This window comes from Siphateles boraxobius, unplaced genomic scaffold, assembly GCF_051911475.1.
Source record: "Siphateles boraxobius isolate OS27281-9 unplaced genomic scaffold, OSU_SipBor_1 16, whole genome shotgun sequence".
NCBI lineage: Eukaryota > Metazoa > Chordata > Actinopteri > Cypriniformes > Leuciscidae > Siphateles > Siphateles boraxobius.
The window spans coordinates 17,988,207-18,004,758 of NW_027508766.1; the positions used below are offsets into that span (position 1 = coordinate 17,988,207).

General features: G+C 43.5%; 1 protein-coding gene across 1 annotated transcript in view; it reads left to right on the forward strand.

Annotated features, from left to right (window-relative positions):
- The window catches only part of tecta (tectorin alpha), a 30,319-nt gene that overhangs the window by 6,051 nt on the left and 7,716 nt on the right, over positions 1-16,552 (forward strand). Inside the window, exons 11-17 of the mRNA XM_077231886.1 lie at positions 74-723; positions 1,482-1,586; positions 1,717-2,257; positions 3,036-3,235; positions 10,362-10,742; positions 15,328-15,614; positions 15,740-16,020. Of these exons, the coding sequence (XP_077088001.1) occupies positions 74-723; positions 1,482-1,586; positions 1,717-2,257; positions 3,036-3,235; positions 10,362-10,742; positions 15,328-15,614; positions 15,740-16,020 (2,445 nt within the window). The remainder of the gene's footprint in view (positions 1-73; positions 724-1,481; positions 1,587-1,716; positions 2,258-3,035; positions 3,236-10,361; positions 10,743-15,327; positions 15,615-15,739; positions 16,021-16,552) is intronic.

The following is a 16,552-nucleotide window of genomic DNA, read 5'->3' on the forward strand; positions in this document are numbered from 1 at the left end:
TTTCTCTCTTTTACCATTTCCAACACCTTTTATCCTAGTTACATGATTTCCTTCCCTTTCTTTCTTTCATTAGCTCTACCCTGTCCAGAAAACAGTCATTTCGATGAGTGTACATCTGCATGCCCTCTCACTTGCTCTAACCTGGATGATCCAGAGGAGCCGTGCCCTCTAACCTGCTCCGAGGGCTGCCAGTGTGAAGACGGCTTTGCCCTCCGTGATGGCATCTGTGTGGCACGTAGTGACTGCGGCTGCTTCTACCTGGATCGCCAGCTGGCCACCAATGAGACATTCTGGACTGACTGGGAGTGCCAGGAGCGCTGCTACTGTAATGGCACAGACAACAGTGTCTACTGCACCTTCTCACCCTGTCACCCAGAGGAGTACTGCCAGGAGAATGAAGGCCTATTTTTCTGCCAACCAAGGACTGAGGCCATGTGTGTTGTTGCTGGATATGGCCACTTTTTGCCATTTGGAGGTGTACCATTTGACCTCCAGAGCAGCTGTACTCTTCGTCTGGCCACTACTGAGTGTGGAGAAGGGGACCAGGATGGATTTGGTGGACAAGACAGTGCAGAGACAGTTCTGGGAGGACTGCCCATGTTCCAGTTTTCGGCTCGGAATGAAGAGAGAGACACAAGTCAAGCTATATGGGTGCGGGGATTTGTTTTGGAGGTCTATGGATATGAAATTGAGGTGTCCCGAAGCTTCAAACACACAGTTGTGGTAAGATTGTCCTGGAAAATATGTTGAGATTACCAATAATGTGTATCTTATGATTTCGTTCTCTTTGTTTTAAACAGGGCCATGTCCAAGAATAGTATGAATTTGAGTGACACAGATAGCATGTTCATATTTGTTTCACAATGTGTATAGATGTGATACAAAGCTGATTTGGATCAGTACAGAATTCACCTGCACTAGAACAGACAGCTAGTGATACACTTTTTTGTCCATTTGCTTGAGTGGCAGACATTTCATAATCACAAGAATTCGTCTGTAATTCTAGAACACACCTTTTGAAGGTCAGACTTCTACTTTTTGACACAAAGTTATTTTAATGAACCGAAGAGCTAAACCGGGAGTAATTTTTTTCAGGTGAGGGGTATAATATTTCAGTCAGCCTCTGTTAGCATACTGGAGCAGGTACAGAGGGAAACTGATAACTGAGTGACGTCTGGAATGAGTTCACAACATGCCTGGAATGAGTTCCCAACACCACCGAAAGATCTGAGGAACTTTAGATCAAATAAAGATTGAGGGGAGAAGAAAACGAAGTTAGAGAATGAGAGACAGATTGAGTCATCGAGAAACTGGCTTTTGAACTATGTTAAGGATAGATAGAAGATGAACAAGAGATGGATAACAACTAGGAGATGATACAGAAATAGATTAATCATGTAGCAAAAGGATTTGATGACTATTAATAAAAATAGTTTTTGTTTTTTTTCATTTTTTGTTTTTTTTTTGTTTTTTGCTTTTAGGTGAATAAAGAGCGCATGTATCTTCCTATAAAACTCGGTCCAGGGAAAGTTAACATCTACACCCTTGGTCTGCAGTTACTTGTGGAGACAGACTTTGGACTGAAGGTGGAGTACAAACCAAAATAAATATCCCAAACCTCTTTTTACTTGTAAAACACGTAGACAGGAAAAAAAAATGCAAAACCTCTACATTTACATTATCCAATGTGTAAGCTGGTTAATAATATCTCTACAGGTGGCTTTTGACTGGAATACTCTACTGCTCCTCACACTTCCTCGGAGTCTCTTTAATGCCACATGTGGGCTCTGCCAAGGAATGCCCATTTCTGGTCCCACTCTAAGTGTCAGCGAATGGGGCATGGCATGGGCAGACCGTGACACCTTCTGCCAAGTGGGTTGCGGGGATTCTTGCCCCCGCTGTGGATTGGTTGAGAGGGACCTGGCTGCTGAGGTCCCCGCCCAAGTAACGGATGCTGTTGGTAACACTGACATGGATAACGGTAGCCCGGGAAACCGTTTTCATCTTGCTGAAGGGTTGTATGTTTATGTCGAACCTGAAGCGGTGAGATTATGTGGACTTATTATAGACCGTGGAGGTGTGTTTGCACGCTGTCACAGCAAAGTGGCACCAGCCTACTTCTATCAGAGCTGTCTGCAGGATACATGTTTGGATCAAGGTGCGAGAGAGACCATCTGTAATTGGCTACAGATTTATGCCAGTACCTGTCAGACACAAGGAGTATCTGTCACTGACTGGAGAAGTTCCACACCCTGTGGTAAGAAATATGTCTTGTAGTTCTTTTTATGCATTCAATTTAGTGGTGCTTGCTAAGGCAAGCATCACGATTATTATAGCTCATATTTGATGTTAGGGGGTATGTTCTATAGTAAATCTTGTGGCTCATTAAGAAGAGGTGTGCTGTCACTTTTCCATGGTCAAACTTTCAACTGATGAATGATAAAAAAAAACAGACTTAAATTGAAGGAAGGACTAGAGCCATTTCTAGAGACTAGAATACCATCGAAACATGGGGGTGGGCTCTTTGACTTGGACCAGTAAGCATCCACTTAACCAGCCAAAATGCCCTAGCAACTGTATAGAAACATTTAGAAAATCACTTAGAATGTCTTGGCAATAACATACCACATTATGGGAAAGCACCATGCATTTTCTTCAGAAAATGTAAATATTTAGAATATGAGGCTGAATATGAGAATTTATGAGGCTGCTATTAAACTTTTTAAGTCATTTTTTATGCATTTAGATGCAAATATTGTTTGCTCTTCTACAGCTAACATGGAAATACTATTCAGAAACCTCTTAATGCCTGGCGTTACGCTGTCTAACCACAAACCATGGCTTACTTGACATATGTTCTGTTTTGCCAACACAGAAACTAGAGGACATTTTATCACAATCAAGGCCCCGTGAATGCCACACATTCATATAAGCCTTTTACAGAGAAATACAATACGATCCTCCCCTTTACTTCTTGAGAAACTCACCCGTCCAATGAACTCCTCTTGTTTTGCCCCCTCTGTGTGTGTGCCCAGTGCTGTCGTGCCCTGTGAACAGCCACTATTCCAGCTGTGTGATGGTGTGCCAGCCGCAATGTGCCCCTGCACGTGGGCAGAGAGACTGCAACCAGTACTGTGTTGAAGGGTGCCAGTGTGACCAGGGCTATGTGCTTAACGGCAAGAGCTGTATCCTCAGTCAGAACTGTGGATGCTACACGGATGGTAAATACTATGAGGTGAGACAGCATGTCACAAAATTGGATGAAGCCAATACACAGCATGAAGCATTATGATAACTGTACAGAACAAATCGATTTGTTTTGCTTGTCAGACATGAAAGACAAACATCTCTTAAAATTATTGCCACATCACATGATCTTGTTTAACACGTTCATTATGTCCAACAAAGTAAACCATCAGATTGAAAGATGATTCTCACAAAACTGTTTTTTCTGCTAGCTTTTTTCAAGGTAAATGTTGGTGTCTTTCCAAAAAAGGAAACCAAATAACCCTATGATATAAGCAGTCCATTATGTTCACACAAAGCATCCATGAAAAAAAAAACCTGCTGGTTTACTTTATCCAGCTAAAAAAACGTAGTTCCCTTTCGAACGGTCACTTCGTATTGCGTAGCTATACGCAGTGAGGAAACTCCTTTTCCTCGATTTACTGAAGCCTATATGTAAAACGCATTTGCAGCTGCACAGCTAGCACACTGAGCGTCTGGCACGCTCATAGGCTGTGCTGCAGCAACTGCACATCCAATGGCGCGGGCGACTCTGACGTGCGACCAATGAGCTAGCCCAACGTCAGAGCCCACCGAGGGGGCGTGGCCTAGCCTATATAGACCCCCGAATTAGCCATTATAGCATAATGTATAATGCATAACGCCCTGTCGGGGCGCCAGCAGGCCCCTCGTCACAAACCAGCGCCATTCACCAAGGCCTGACGCGCTCCGTACTCGGCACGTGTGGGATCTGCAGTTTCCGTGACGCTCTCCTCCGTGGATGGCGCAGCGGAAAAGGGTTATGAGTCTTTGCCGCGCCTCGAAGAGGCCGTGGCTGCTCATCTTTGCCCGAGCACTGCAGCTAGCTGGCGAGCTAGAGCCTCTCATCCCAACAAACCCTGCCGAAACACCTCAGCCCTCGCTGGACGCGCGTATTCCGCCTTCGGCCAGGCTGCATCGGCCCTGCACACGATGGCCGTGTTGCAGGTCCACCAGGCCAAACTCCTCCAGTCCATGGACGAGGCTGGCCCGGACCCGGAGGCCTTTCGAGACCTGAGAAGTGCTACAGACCTAGCGCTGCGTGCTACTAAGGCTACAGCACAGGCCATCGGAAGGAACATGGCGAGCTTGGTCGTGCTCGAGCACCATCTTTGGCTCAACCTCACAGAGATCAAAGAAGCCGACAGGACTAGATTTCTCGACGCCCCGGTTTCAAGCTCCGGTCTCTTCGGCCCAGCGGTGAAGGGATTATCGGAGAGGTACACAGAGGCACAGAAAGCGTGCCAGGCTATGCGACACTTCTTGCCGAAACGCTCGAGTTCAACGACCAGCAAGCCTAAGCCACCGCCTTCGCCTCATCCAGCCAAACTGGTGAAGCAGGCCTCTCAGCCCCGCCCCGCGGCCGCTGATAGCCACCACCAGTCAAGGCCCGCGAAGCACTACCCGCTCCCCCAGCATCAAGGCCCGCGGCCCAGCGTCGTGATTGACCAGGTACCTCCGAAGTCGTCCTAGCACAAGGAGGGGAGAGAGAGGGCTCATGTCTCACGCTAGCCAGACCACCCTCGAAAAAACCAGCAAAACTTCCCACAGTTCCCTGTTCAGTTCAGGCGGCTGGGGATTTTATTATTGTAAACAGGCCCGCAGCAGTGAGCGTCCGCTATTTTCTAATTCCAAAGAAAGACGGCGGACTCAGACCCATACTAGATCTGAGACATTTGAACAATGCTCTCACGAGACGGCCTTTCAAAATGTTAACACAAAAAACATATTCTCGCACAATTTCGCCTGGGAGATTGGTTTGTTACAATGGATATGAAAGATGCATATTTTCATATTCAGATCAACCCTCGTCACAGGCCATTCTTGAGATTCGCCTTCGAGGGGAGGGCATATCAATACACCGTTCTGCCGTTCGGTCTGTCCCTGGCACCCTGGACATTCACAAAATGTATGGATGAAGCGATCTCCCCACTGAAAAGTCAGGGAGTGCGCGTGCTGAATTATCTCGATGACTGGCTGGGGCTGGCGCAGTCGAGAGACGAACTGATAGTTCACAGGGATTTGATTCTCAACCATCTAAAATACCTGGGGCTCACAATCAATGTGACCAAGAGCAAACTGACCCCCAGCCAGACTGTTGTCTTTCTGGGCACGGTTTTAGACTCGGTGACAATGAAAGCGCGGCTAACTCAAGAGCGCACGCTCACTATACAGACACTGGAGGCTGCGTTTAGGGCGCGCAAGCGCGCGCCTCTGAAGAAATTTCAGAAACTGCTTGGTCTAATGGCAGCTGCATCGTCAGTACTCCACTTGGGATTACTGCGCATGTGCCCGCTGCAGCACTGGCTGAAACTCTGTGTGCCAACCCATGCATGGCAGTCAAACAGCCTGCGCATTATGGTGAATCACGGGTGTTTAAGAACACTGATTCTCTGGCGGGCTCAGGACTGGTACCACATGGGGGTGACCAAGGTGGTAGTTTCCAGGAGGAAGGTGGTTTTTACAGACGCGTCCAACCTAGGTTGGGGAGCACTGCAGGAGGGCAAGCCTGCCTCCGGCCTCTGGTCGAGCACGGAGCAGAGCTTACATATCAATTGTCTGGAAATGAAAGCAGTTGGTTTGGTCTGTCAAACCTCAGGGGTCACCACGTCCTAGTCCGTACGGACAACATGTCAGTGGTGGCCTACATAAATCGCCAGGGTGGCATCAGGTCAGGCAACCTGCATGCTATGGTGAGGGAACTCCTCCTGTGGGCACAAGCCAGTCTGAGCTCTCTGAGTGCAGCGCACATTTCCCGGGGCGTCCAAAATCTGGGCGGATATGCTCTCACGGGGCAACGCTCCCCTAAGCGAGTGGTCCCTGAACCCTCAGATGGTCAGTCTAATATGGGAGATGTTTGGCGAGGCCGAAGTCGACCTTTTTGCCTCGAGAGCAAACACCCACTGCAGGGTGTTCTTCTCGTAGAACAGGGACGCTGGCTCATCCCTGGCCCAGCCGCCCCCTTTATGCTTTTCCCCCCATTTCGATGATCCCACAGGTCATCGAACGGGTCAGGGAGAGCGGATGCCCAGTCCTTCTGGTGGCTCCTCTCTGGAAATCCAGAGCGTGGTTTCCGGAGCTGGTTCAGTTGTCAGACACGATCCCCTGGCCTGTTCCAATGAGGAAGGATCTCCTCACACAGGCCAACGGAACGAGATGGCATCCCCGACCCGATGTATGGCCCCTCCATGTGTGGCCCCTAAACGGGTACCTTCCTGACAGAATCTTGAGCGCTATCTCTGAAGCAAGGGCCCCGTCTACTCAGCGCCTGTATGCTTTGAAGTGGTCGGGTTTTTCCAGCTGGTGCTCGAAAAATCAAGTTGACCCAGAGTCATGTGAGGTATCTGTGGTACTCTCCTTTCTGCAGGAGCTACTGGATGCGGGCCGCACCCCGTCCACGCTCAAAGTTTATGTGGCAGCCATCGCAGCGCATCATGCTTTGGTGGCTTGCCACTCACTGGGAAGAAATGACCTGGTGGTAAGGTTTCTGAAAGGCGCTAGGAGGATTAACCCCTCCAGACCCCCTTCGGTGCCGCCTTGGGACCTCGCCACGGTCCTTAGGGCCCTGAAAGGACCGCCTTTCGAGCTTCTCCAGTCGGTTGATCTAAAACCACTCTCGCTAAAGACTGCTCTCCTGTTGGCATTGGCATCTATCAAGCGAGTGGGAGATCTGCAGGCTCTCTCTGTGAGTCCTGCATGTTTGGAGTTTGGGAAGGATTACTCCAGAGTCATTCTCAAACCCAGGCATGGGTACGTACCCAAGGTGCTCTCAACGGCGTTTAGAGCACAAGTTATTACGCTATCAGCCCTTCCCCCTTCGGCTGAGGACGGGGAGGTTAATCTTCTCTGCCCTGTCAGGGCGCTGAGAATCTATCTGGAGCGTTCTGCGTCTTTTAGACAGTCAGAACAGCTGTTTGTCTGCTTTGGTGGCCGATCTAAGGGTGATCCAGTCACGAAGCAAAGACTGTCTAGATGGATAGTGGATGCCATTTCTATGGCCTATACATCAGTGGGCAAGGTTTGCCCTATAGGTGTCAAGGCCCACTCGACTAGAGGCATGGCCTCGGCATGGGCTTGGTCATCGGGTTTTCCCATTCAAGATATTTGTGAGGCGGCTGGCTGATCCTCGCCTTCTACATTTATGAAGTTCTATAATATGGAGGTGCCTTCCCTGCAGGCGAAGGTACTTTCGGTATGATTAAGACCCGACAGTGTCTGGTCTGTTATGCATATATATATATTTGTTGGGTTCTGGCTTGTTCTGTTAGCTCAGGGGTCCTGAGTTGCAGGGCAACCAGTTACTTAGGGTGCGGCGTTTTGCATGGCGTCTCCACTGCGTATAGCTACGCAATACGAAGTGACCGTTCGAAAGGGAACTACTCGGGTACTATCGTAACCTCAGTTCTCTGAGAGAGGGAACGAGTATTGTGTAGCCGGCCGCACTATAGTAACTTGTGAAGTTGTTGCGTCAGTCGTATAAACCTGCTATAAAGGCTAATTCGGGGGTCTATATAGGCTAGGCCACGCCCCCTCGGTGGGCTCTGTCGTTGGGCTAGCTCATTGGTCGCACGTCAGAGTTGCCCGCGCCATTGGATGTGCAGTTGCTGCAGAACAGCCTATGAGCGTGCCAGACGCTCAGTGTGCTAGCTGTGCAGCTGCAAATGCATTTTACATGTAGGCTTCAGTAAATCGAGGAAAAGGAGTTTCCCCACTGCGTATAGCCACGCAATACTCGTTCTCTCTCTCAGGGAACTGAGGTCACGATAGTAACCGAGTAGTTTGTGTATGATCTGGCCATACAACAGCCTGGCTTTCTTTACATTAGCGCTACTTTTGACTGATTAAATGAATTTGCTTACTGGATGATTGAACTGAAACCTTTCCCGGAGTTTATGTCTTAAAGGTATAGTTCACCCAAAAATGAAAATTATCCCATGATTTACTCACTCTCAAACCATCCTAGGTGTATATGACTATCTTCTTTCAGACGAAAACAATCAGAGTTATATTAAAAAATATCATTGCTCTTCCAAGATTTATAGTGGGAATGAGTAGTGGTCCTGATTTTGAAGTAAAAAATTGTATCCATCCATCATAAAAGTAATCCATACAGTTCCAGGGGGTTAATAAAGGCCTTCTGAAACTTTATAAACTAAAATAACTAGCTTCCAGCAGACAGCCTACGCAAGTCGACTTACACCAAAAGAGTAACTCTGACGTGATGTAGGAGTAGCGAAAGCTTTGATGGTTCAAACAAATAGGGCTGGGCAACAAATTCAAGCTCCTCTTCTCTTATATCGGTTTTAGACCAGTGTTTTGTTTTGCTCTATCCTCCGCGCTTCCACGTTCGTCAATACGTCTTGCGTCAGGTCAGGGGTTACTCTTTTGTCATACATCGATGTGTACGGCCGTCTGTCGGAAACTAGTTATTTTAGTTTATAAAGTTTTAAATATAGATATTATTCTTACACAAATGCATCGCTTCGCTTCAGAAAGCCTTTATTAAAGAGTCGTGTGGAGTACTGGATGGATGCACTTTTTGGGGCTTCAAGATCCCCATTCACTGCCATTATAAAGCTTGGAAGAGCCAGGACATTTTTTTGGTAACAATTTATAACTGCACGCTATTAATCATTAGCTAAGCATTAATACACAGTTAATTCATAATTTATAAAGCATTAATATACGTTAATAAGCATTTTATAAATACAGCTATAAATGCTTTATTCTTGATTTATAAGCATATCTATAATGTGATTAATTGTATTTTCATACTTTAAAAAAGATCAATTTATCATTTCCAAATGAAGTATTGCTTTATTTACAAACCAGTTATTTAGGAGTTGTCAGTGGTTCATAAAATTACTTAGAAAGTTTAAGTAAATGATTAATAAACTATTTAAATGTACATTCATACATCTTAAATACTTATATGTTCTGAATCACTGTGTTGTTTATTTACGTTTTCTGTTAAGAAGATAACTGAGCCTTTAAATCTCCTTTGTAAATGCTTTACGTGGCTTAATAAGATGTATGAATGTACATTTAAAAAGTTTATTAATCATTTACTTACACTTTCTAAGTGATCTTATGAACCACTGACAACTCCTAAATAACTGTTTTGTAAATAATGCAATACTTGATTTAGATATGATAAATAATCATTAATAAAGTTTGAAAATAAAAATATTTAAACACATTATAGACATCAAGAATAAATAATTTATAGCTGTATTTATAAACTGCGTATTAATGTCTAGTAATTGCTTATAAATTTTGAATTAACTTTTTACTAATGCTTAACTAATGATTTATGGCATGCAGTTATTATAAAGTGTTACCCATTTGGGTAATATAACTCCGATTGTATACATCTGAAAGAAGAAAGTCATACACCTAGGATGGCTTGAGGGTGAGTAAATCATGGGGTAATATTCTTTTTCGGGTAAACTATCGCTTTAAGATGATCTGATCGCAAACAGAAAAGCAAAATCGGGTTAAATGGTTAGAACAGAAATTGCCGTTACAGGTTACAGGTGCTTGAACTATTGTATATGCTCAGTGTGATAAACTCCCGATTTCTAAGATAATTTAACTGCATGCCATAAATTACATTACTGATGCAACTTCAGTAATTTATTTGCGTTAAATTATTTTAAGGTGTTAAGGATTTTTAATTAATTGCATACAATGCGTTAACGTTGACAGTTGTATAATATATATATATATATATATATATATATATATATATATATATATATTCTTAATCAGTTACTGTATCCAATAATTTAAACCTGTTTTTGTGAAAATATTTTGTCGTTACATTGCCATTTTTTTTCATAGAAATAAATAATAATTTGCGATTTTAATATTAATTGATCATACTGCACATGACAGTGAATTTAAGACCCCCCATTTAGTATACCTTACCAGACACTATATCCAAGCACTGTGGTGTCAACTTTTCAATGGGTAGCCTCTAATCACATGTTTTTCAGAAATCTACAAAAGAAAAAAACTAGCATTGCTCTTTTGCTTTTTGTTGGATACAAAACCAATGTGTTACCTGTTTTTGCTATATTTACTCTGTCTCTCAGCCTAAGCAGTTGTTCTGGAACAGTGACTGCACTAAACGCTGTCAGTGTATTGGACGGAATCTGATTCAGTGTGACCCAAGGCGATGTAAATCAGAAGAGGAATGCGTTCTACGTCATGGTGTGCGAGGATGCTTTGCCCGACGTAACCAGCTCTGTGTGGCATCAGGGGGTGGCGTCTTCCGTACTTTCGATGGTGCCTCTCTTCGTTTACCTGCCTCATGCTCCTTTGTTCTTTCAACTATCTGTCACAAGCTGCCCGAGTTATCTTTTCAGCTCATTGCCAATTTTGACAAGTGGAGTACACCCAACCTAACCACTATCTCCCATGCTTACCTCTACATCAACGAGGAGAACATTCTCATCTCGGGAAACACGGTCAAGGTAGGAACACAAAAAAATTAATGCAAATGATGTACAGTATGGGACAGGAAATCACTATGGTCTTGTACTGCTCTGAGACAAGAAGGTTGAGGATCCAAATGCAGTTTATTGAAAGGGTAATCCACAATCGTAGTCAAAAACAGGCAAGAGGTCAAAGCACAGTAAATCAGTACAATCAAACAAACAAATCCAGAGGGTGAGACAGGAATGGGAAAACCAGGACACAGGCAGATATCAAGAACCAGGAACATAGAAAACAGTGGAATTGCTCAGAAAGGCAGTATAAACACTAAACAAAACTTTGCAGTGAATGAATGAGTGTACATGGTTTAAATAGGCTGAGACTGACAAGGTAATCAGGCAGTGAGTTATGGGAAATGTAGTTTGTGAGGGAATGATGTGATGTGGATTGCCCTCTGGTGGCTCTCAAGGGCACTCCAGCTGGTGACTGTTACATAGCCCCCCTCAAAGGAACAGCTTCCAGACGCTACTAAAATTGTCCAGGAGGGAGGTGAAGTGAAGGCGGACCCGGGAGCGGGATGAAGAGCCAGGCCCTTGGAACGGAAGAGGGCCTGGAGACTGAGGCGGAGCAGGCTGAGCAGACGGCCGGGGCGGAGCATGAGTCCAGAGTGGAGCAGGCTGAGTAGGCGTCCGGGGCGGATTCGACGGTTCAGGGGCAAGGGCGGCCATATTGTCTGAAGACACCTGTGTAGACACAGGTGTAGAGGCGGCCATCTTGTCCGAAGACACAGGCGTAGAGGCGGCCATCTTGCCCGAAGACACAGGCGTGGCGGCGGCCCTCTTGTCGGAAGACACAGGCATGGCGGCGGCCCTCTTGTCCGAAGACACAGGCATGGCGGCAGCCATCACGAGACAGGACACTGGAGTTTTATTACAGTTTTATTGAAAGGGTAATCCACAATCATAGTCAAAAACAGGCAAGAGGTCAAAGCACAGTAAATCAGTTCAATCAAACAAACAAATCCAAGGGTGAGGAAGGAATGGGAAAACCAGGACACAGGCAGATATCAAGAACTAGGGATGGCTGACGCGCAAACAATCGTTCCGAAGCTTTGCGAGATCCCGAGGCGCAGATGTTTCAAAACACTGAACCGAAGCGTGATTCAAAACACCCATGTCACGTGACTACGGCTAAATAAAGCTTCTGAGTGTTTCGACAGGTGGCGTGCTCCGCCGATTCAGCGTTTGATTGACAGGGTCGGGAACAGACCACACAATTGTACATTTGTATAAAAAGTGAAGTCAACTCATCTTGACCTCGTGGGTTTTTGTGAGAGGATTTTTTTCAAAGACTGGAGAAATTATCTGTTAAAAAAGTAGGCTAAGTCCTTCCAAAGAAGAGAAATTAATTTTCATAAGAATCTCTAAAAAAGTGAGACATTGTGGCTTGATGTATTTTATTAATATTCATTTTTCAGGACCAAAATAACATTCTGCACAGAGAGGAGCCTACATGTTACAAGCTTCACATATTAGAAAAATAGCTACAATAATCAAACAACATATTTTTTTAACCTCCTGAGACCCGAGAGTTTGCCTGGTGTGCATTTTATAATTTTTCTTGCTATTTGGTATAAGTAGGACCTAATAAGTATAATAACTAAAATTTGTTTTTGTACAGGAAGTAGTTTTTGCATAAAATGATGTCCTCATGCAAGGACAGTGGGTCTATCTTAACTTTATCCTCCTGAGACCTGAGTTTTGGTTTGGCGTACATTTTAGATTTATTCTAGCTTGGGGTTTATGGCAAGCCGTTTTAACTTTTATTCATTTTCAGGATATGAATTCTTGATATCAACAATTCAATTTTCACTAGTTAAAATAATAGTTATTGATATCAGGAATTAGATTTCTACTAGTAACAATGGCAATTTTTGATATCAGAAAATACATTTCCACTAGTAACAATGCTAATTCTTGATATCAGCAACTGAATTTCAACTAGTAAAAACTATAATTCTTGATATCTGTAATTGTATTTTCACTTGTGAAAAGTCTCCATAGGCTGCCATTCAAAATCAATTGTTGATATCAAGATATCAAGATTTTTTACTAGTTGAAATTCCAATTTCACATATCAGAAATACAATTCTTATAGTAAAAACCTTTATTTTTGATATCGAGAATTCAATTGTCACTAGTTGAAATGTCTATTCTTGATATCAACAATTGAATTGCTACTAGTAACAATGTTCATTTATGATATCAATAATTCCATTTTCACTAGTGACAATGTTAATTTCTGATATCATGAATGTAATTGTTACTAGTAAGAAAGGCATTTTAGATATCTGAAATTATATTGATATCAGAAATACATTTTCAGATATCAAAAATTAACATTTTTACTAGTAGCATTTAATTGTTGATATCAAGAATAGACATTTCAACTAGTGACAATTGAATTATTGAAATCAGGAATTCGCATTTTTACTAGTAGCCTAACATTGTAATTATTGATATCAAAAATTATATTTCTACTAGTAAGAAATCAATTCTTGATATCAACAATTCAATTGTTGATATCAATAATTCAATTGTTGATATCAAGAATTCTATTGTTGATTTCAATAATTAAATTGCTGATATCAAAAATGTAATTGTTGATATCAACAATTGAATTGTTGATATCAACAATTCATATCCTGTGTGTGTCTGTGTGTGTGTGTGTGTGTGTGTGTGCGCGCGCGATCGCGAGTGAGTGAGCAAGAGAGAGAGAGAGAGAGTGTGTGTGTGTGTGTGTGTGTGTGTGTGTGTGTGTGTGTGTGTGTGTGTGTGTGTGTGTGTGTGTGTGTGTGTGTGTGTGTGTGTGTGTGTGTGTGTGTGTGTGTGCGAGTGAGTGAGTGAGCAAAGTGAGTGTGTGTGTGTGTGTGTGTGTGTGTGTGTGTGTGTGTGTGTGTGTGTGTGTCGCGAGCGAGTGACGAGCAAGAGAGAGAGAGACAGAGAGAGTGTGTGTGTGTATGTATGTGTGTGTGCCTGTGTGTGTGCGCGCGGGCACGCGCGCGATCGTGAGTGAACTGAACCCCCGTTGAGTGTGTGTGTGTGTGTGCGCGCGCTCGAGTGAGTGAGCCAGTGTGCGTCACGAAGCTCAATGCAACTACAATTTTTTTTTTTTTTTTTTGCTAACATCTTATACAATTTCAACAAAGCTAAGTCCCATTGTCCTCATATGTGGACATCAACTTTAGCAGCATAGTAAATCTTTATTGTTACAAAAGTTTGTCAAATGTGCATGCCATTTTAATCATACAACTCTTCTATGCATAACTTAACAAGAATCAACAATGAAATGTTTTTAGATTTTTTATCTTGTGGACGTTTTGGTCTGGAGTGGCTGCGTGACATGTGACCTGTGTTCTCCGCCATCTTTAAATGATTTATGTTAAATTTTTTTCTCTTCTGACCCCACCAGATGGCAGTGTAAGTGTCCTCGTTTGTGGAAAAACATGTTTCAGTTACACAGAATTAAGTATTAAGCTGCACACAACCAAAAATGTGATGTCCTCCTCATATGAGGTCGCAGGGTCTCAGGAGGTTAATGGCTGGTTGTCAAGGTTGTTTCAGATCAACACCTGCAAATGACCACTAGGTGTCACCGTTGAGACGGGTGACGGATTGATTCGAAGCCTCGACACAATATGGCACATTTGATTCAACAGTTTCATTGCTTCACGAAGCCTCTATCTGCCCACCACTATCAAGAACCAGGAACATAAAAAGCAGTGGAATTGCTCAGAAATGCAGTATAAGCACTAAACAAAACTTTGCAGTGAATGAATGAGTGTACTATACATGGTGTAAATAGGCTGAGACTGACAAGGTAATGAGACACAGGTGGATGCAATCACGGATGAATCCGGGCAGTGAGTTATGGGAAATGTAGTTTGTGAGGGAATGACAATAGTCTGATGTGGAGTGCCCTCTGGTGGCTCTCAAGGGCACTCCAGCTGATGACAGTTACAGGTCTACTATTTCCTAGGAGAGTTTAAAGAAAAAAAAACTGGTATTTTAAAAAGATACTTTAGAATAGAGCTCCAACCTTAATAAAACACATCTGAACAAGCTAATCAAGGTCTTTAGGATTACTAAAATGCTATCCATTTTATTTTTAGAGTAAGAGCTGGCGCAGTCTTTTGAAATTGAATGTGTCTGGCTTCTATTTTCATCCTCTTCCAGTTATTTTACCTGTACAAAACAGCTTGTTATGCTGCTGGTATTTCTTACTATAATATTTTATGTATTGTCATAAATATAAACAGTAGAACAAATTGTTTTATAGTTTACTGCACTTTGTTATTCTTCTTGTGATTTACGTATAGCCGTAAATGAATCGGAAGTCTTGCACATTCCCTAAAAAAAAGTTTACTTCCATGTTACAAAATAAGCTGGAAAGGCAGTTGAGTTTGATCAGGGTTGTAATTGCACTCTACGGCTTGTAAACTATGCTTAGAGGATGAGTTGTGAGATTGCCTTTTTTATAGGTTGACTATGAAATTATGATATAATGGTCAAGACATTAGATGTTTCCAAGCTAAATGCTGAGTGTTTTTCTCTTTTAACTCAGGTAAATGGTACGCCCGTGTCCGTACCTTTTGTCACAGGTCTAATGACACGAGTATCCACATCAGAAGGATTCCTAGTGATTGACACTCCTCAGGACATCCAGGTGCGTTATAACCGATTCAACACCCTCAGCATTATGATGGGCCCACGGCTGCAGAACAAGGTGTGTGGATTGTGTGGGAACTTTAACGGGGACCCTAATGATGATTATATCACCTCTCGTGGAAAACCTGCCGTCAGCTCACTGGAGCTCGCTCAAAGCTGGAAAACCAACGGCATGCAAAACAGGTTAGCAAGAAAATGTTGTGCTGTAATATTTATTTACCACTAATTATTAATAAATTTCATCTTGTCCTCTTGTCATCCTGTTGCCACTCATTTCCTGTCCTTTATTGCTTGACTCTTGCCTATAGTTGTGATGAGACACAGTATGTGGCCCTGGCTCAGTCCTGTGATAATACAGCAGTGTCAGAGCTCCAGGGGGAGGACAACTGTCTGAAACTCACAGATTTGAAAGGTTTCTTCCAGCCCTGCCACGGCCTGCTGGACCCTCACCCCTTCTACCAGTCCTGTTACATGGACGGCTGCTACAACCACCGCAAGGCTCAGGTGTGCGGCTCTATGGCAGCCTACGCTGAGGCCTGCCGCTCTTTCGGCACACTTACCACCAAATGGATCGCCCTGGAAAACTGCTGTAAGGGGATGCTGCCACCTACAGGATAAGAAGGAGAGGTGTAGGAAATGAAAGGCAGCAAGGCTTTAGGGTGAATTCAGGGTGATTGGAAAAAATTTTGCCATTGAGATGACTTGGAAAAAGTGTCCCAATCAACCGGAATTCACCGGAATTGTCATTTCTAGAATTTTATTTGGATCTGAAAAGGAAATGCATGTTTTTCATTGAACATTTGCACACACACAAAAAAAATATTATTTGGGTTTTTAATTTGCATTTATAGCTGGAAATTTTACAACTATAGTGTAAAATCCAATAGACAACATTTTTTGTTTGTTTGATGCTTACAAGACTATCAGAAAAAAACTTTACGAATTAGTAGATGAATATGTGGAGTTTTTAATGAACTTTCTCTCTCTCTGTGTGTGTGTGTGTGTGTGTGTGTGTGTGTGTGTGTGTGTGTGTGTGTGTGTGTGTGTGTGTGTGTGTGTGTGTGTGTGTGTGTGTGTGTGTGTGTGTGTGTGTGTGTGTGTTTCTGTGTGCTAACTTTGTA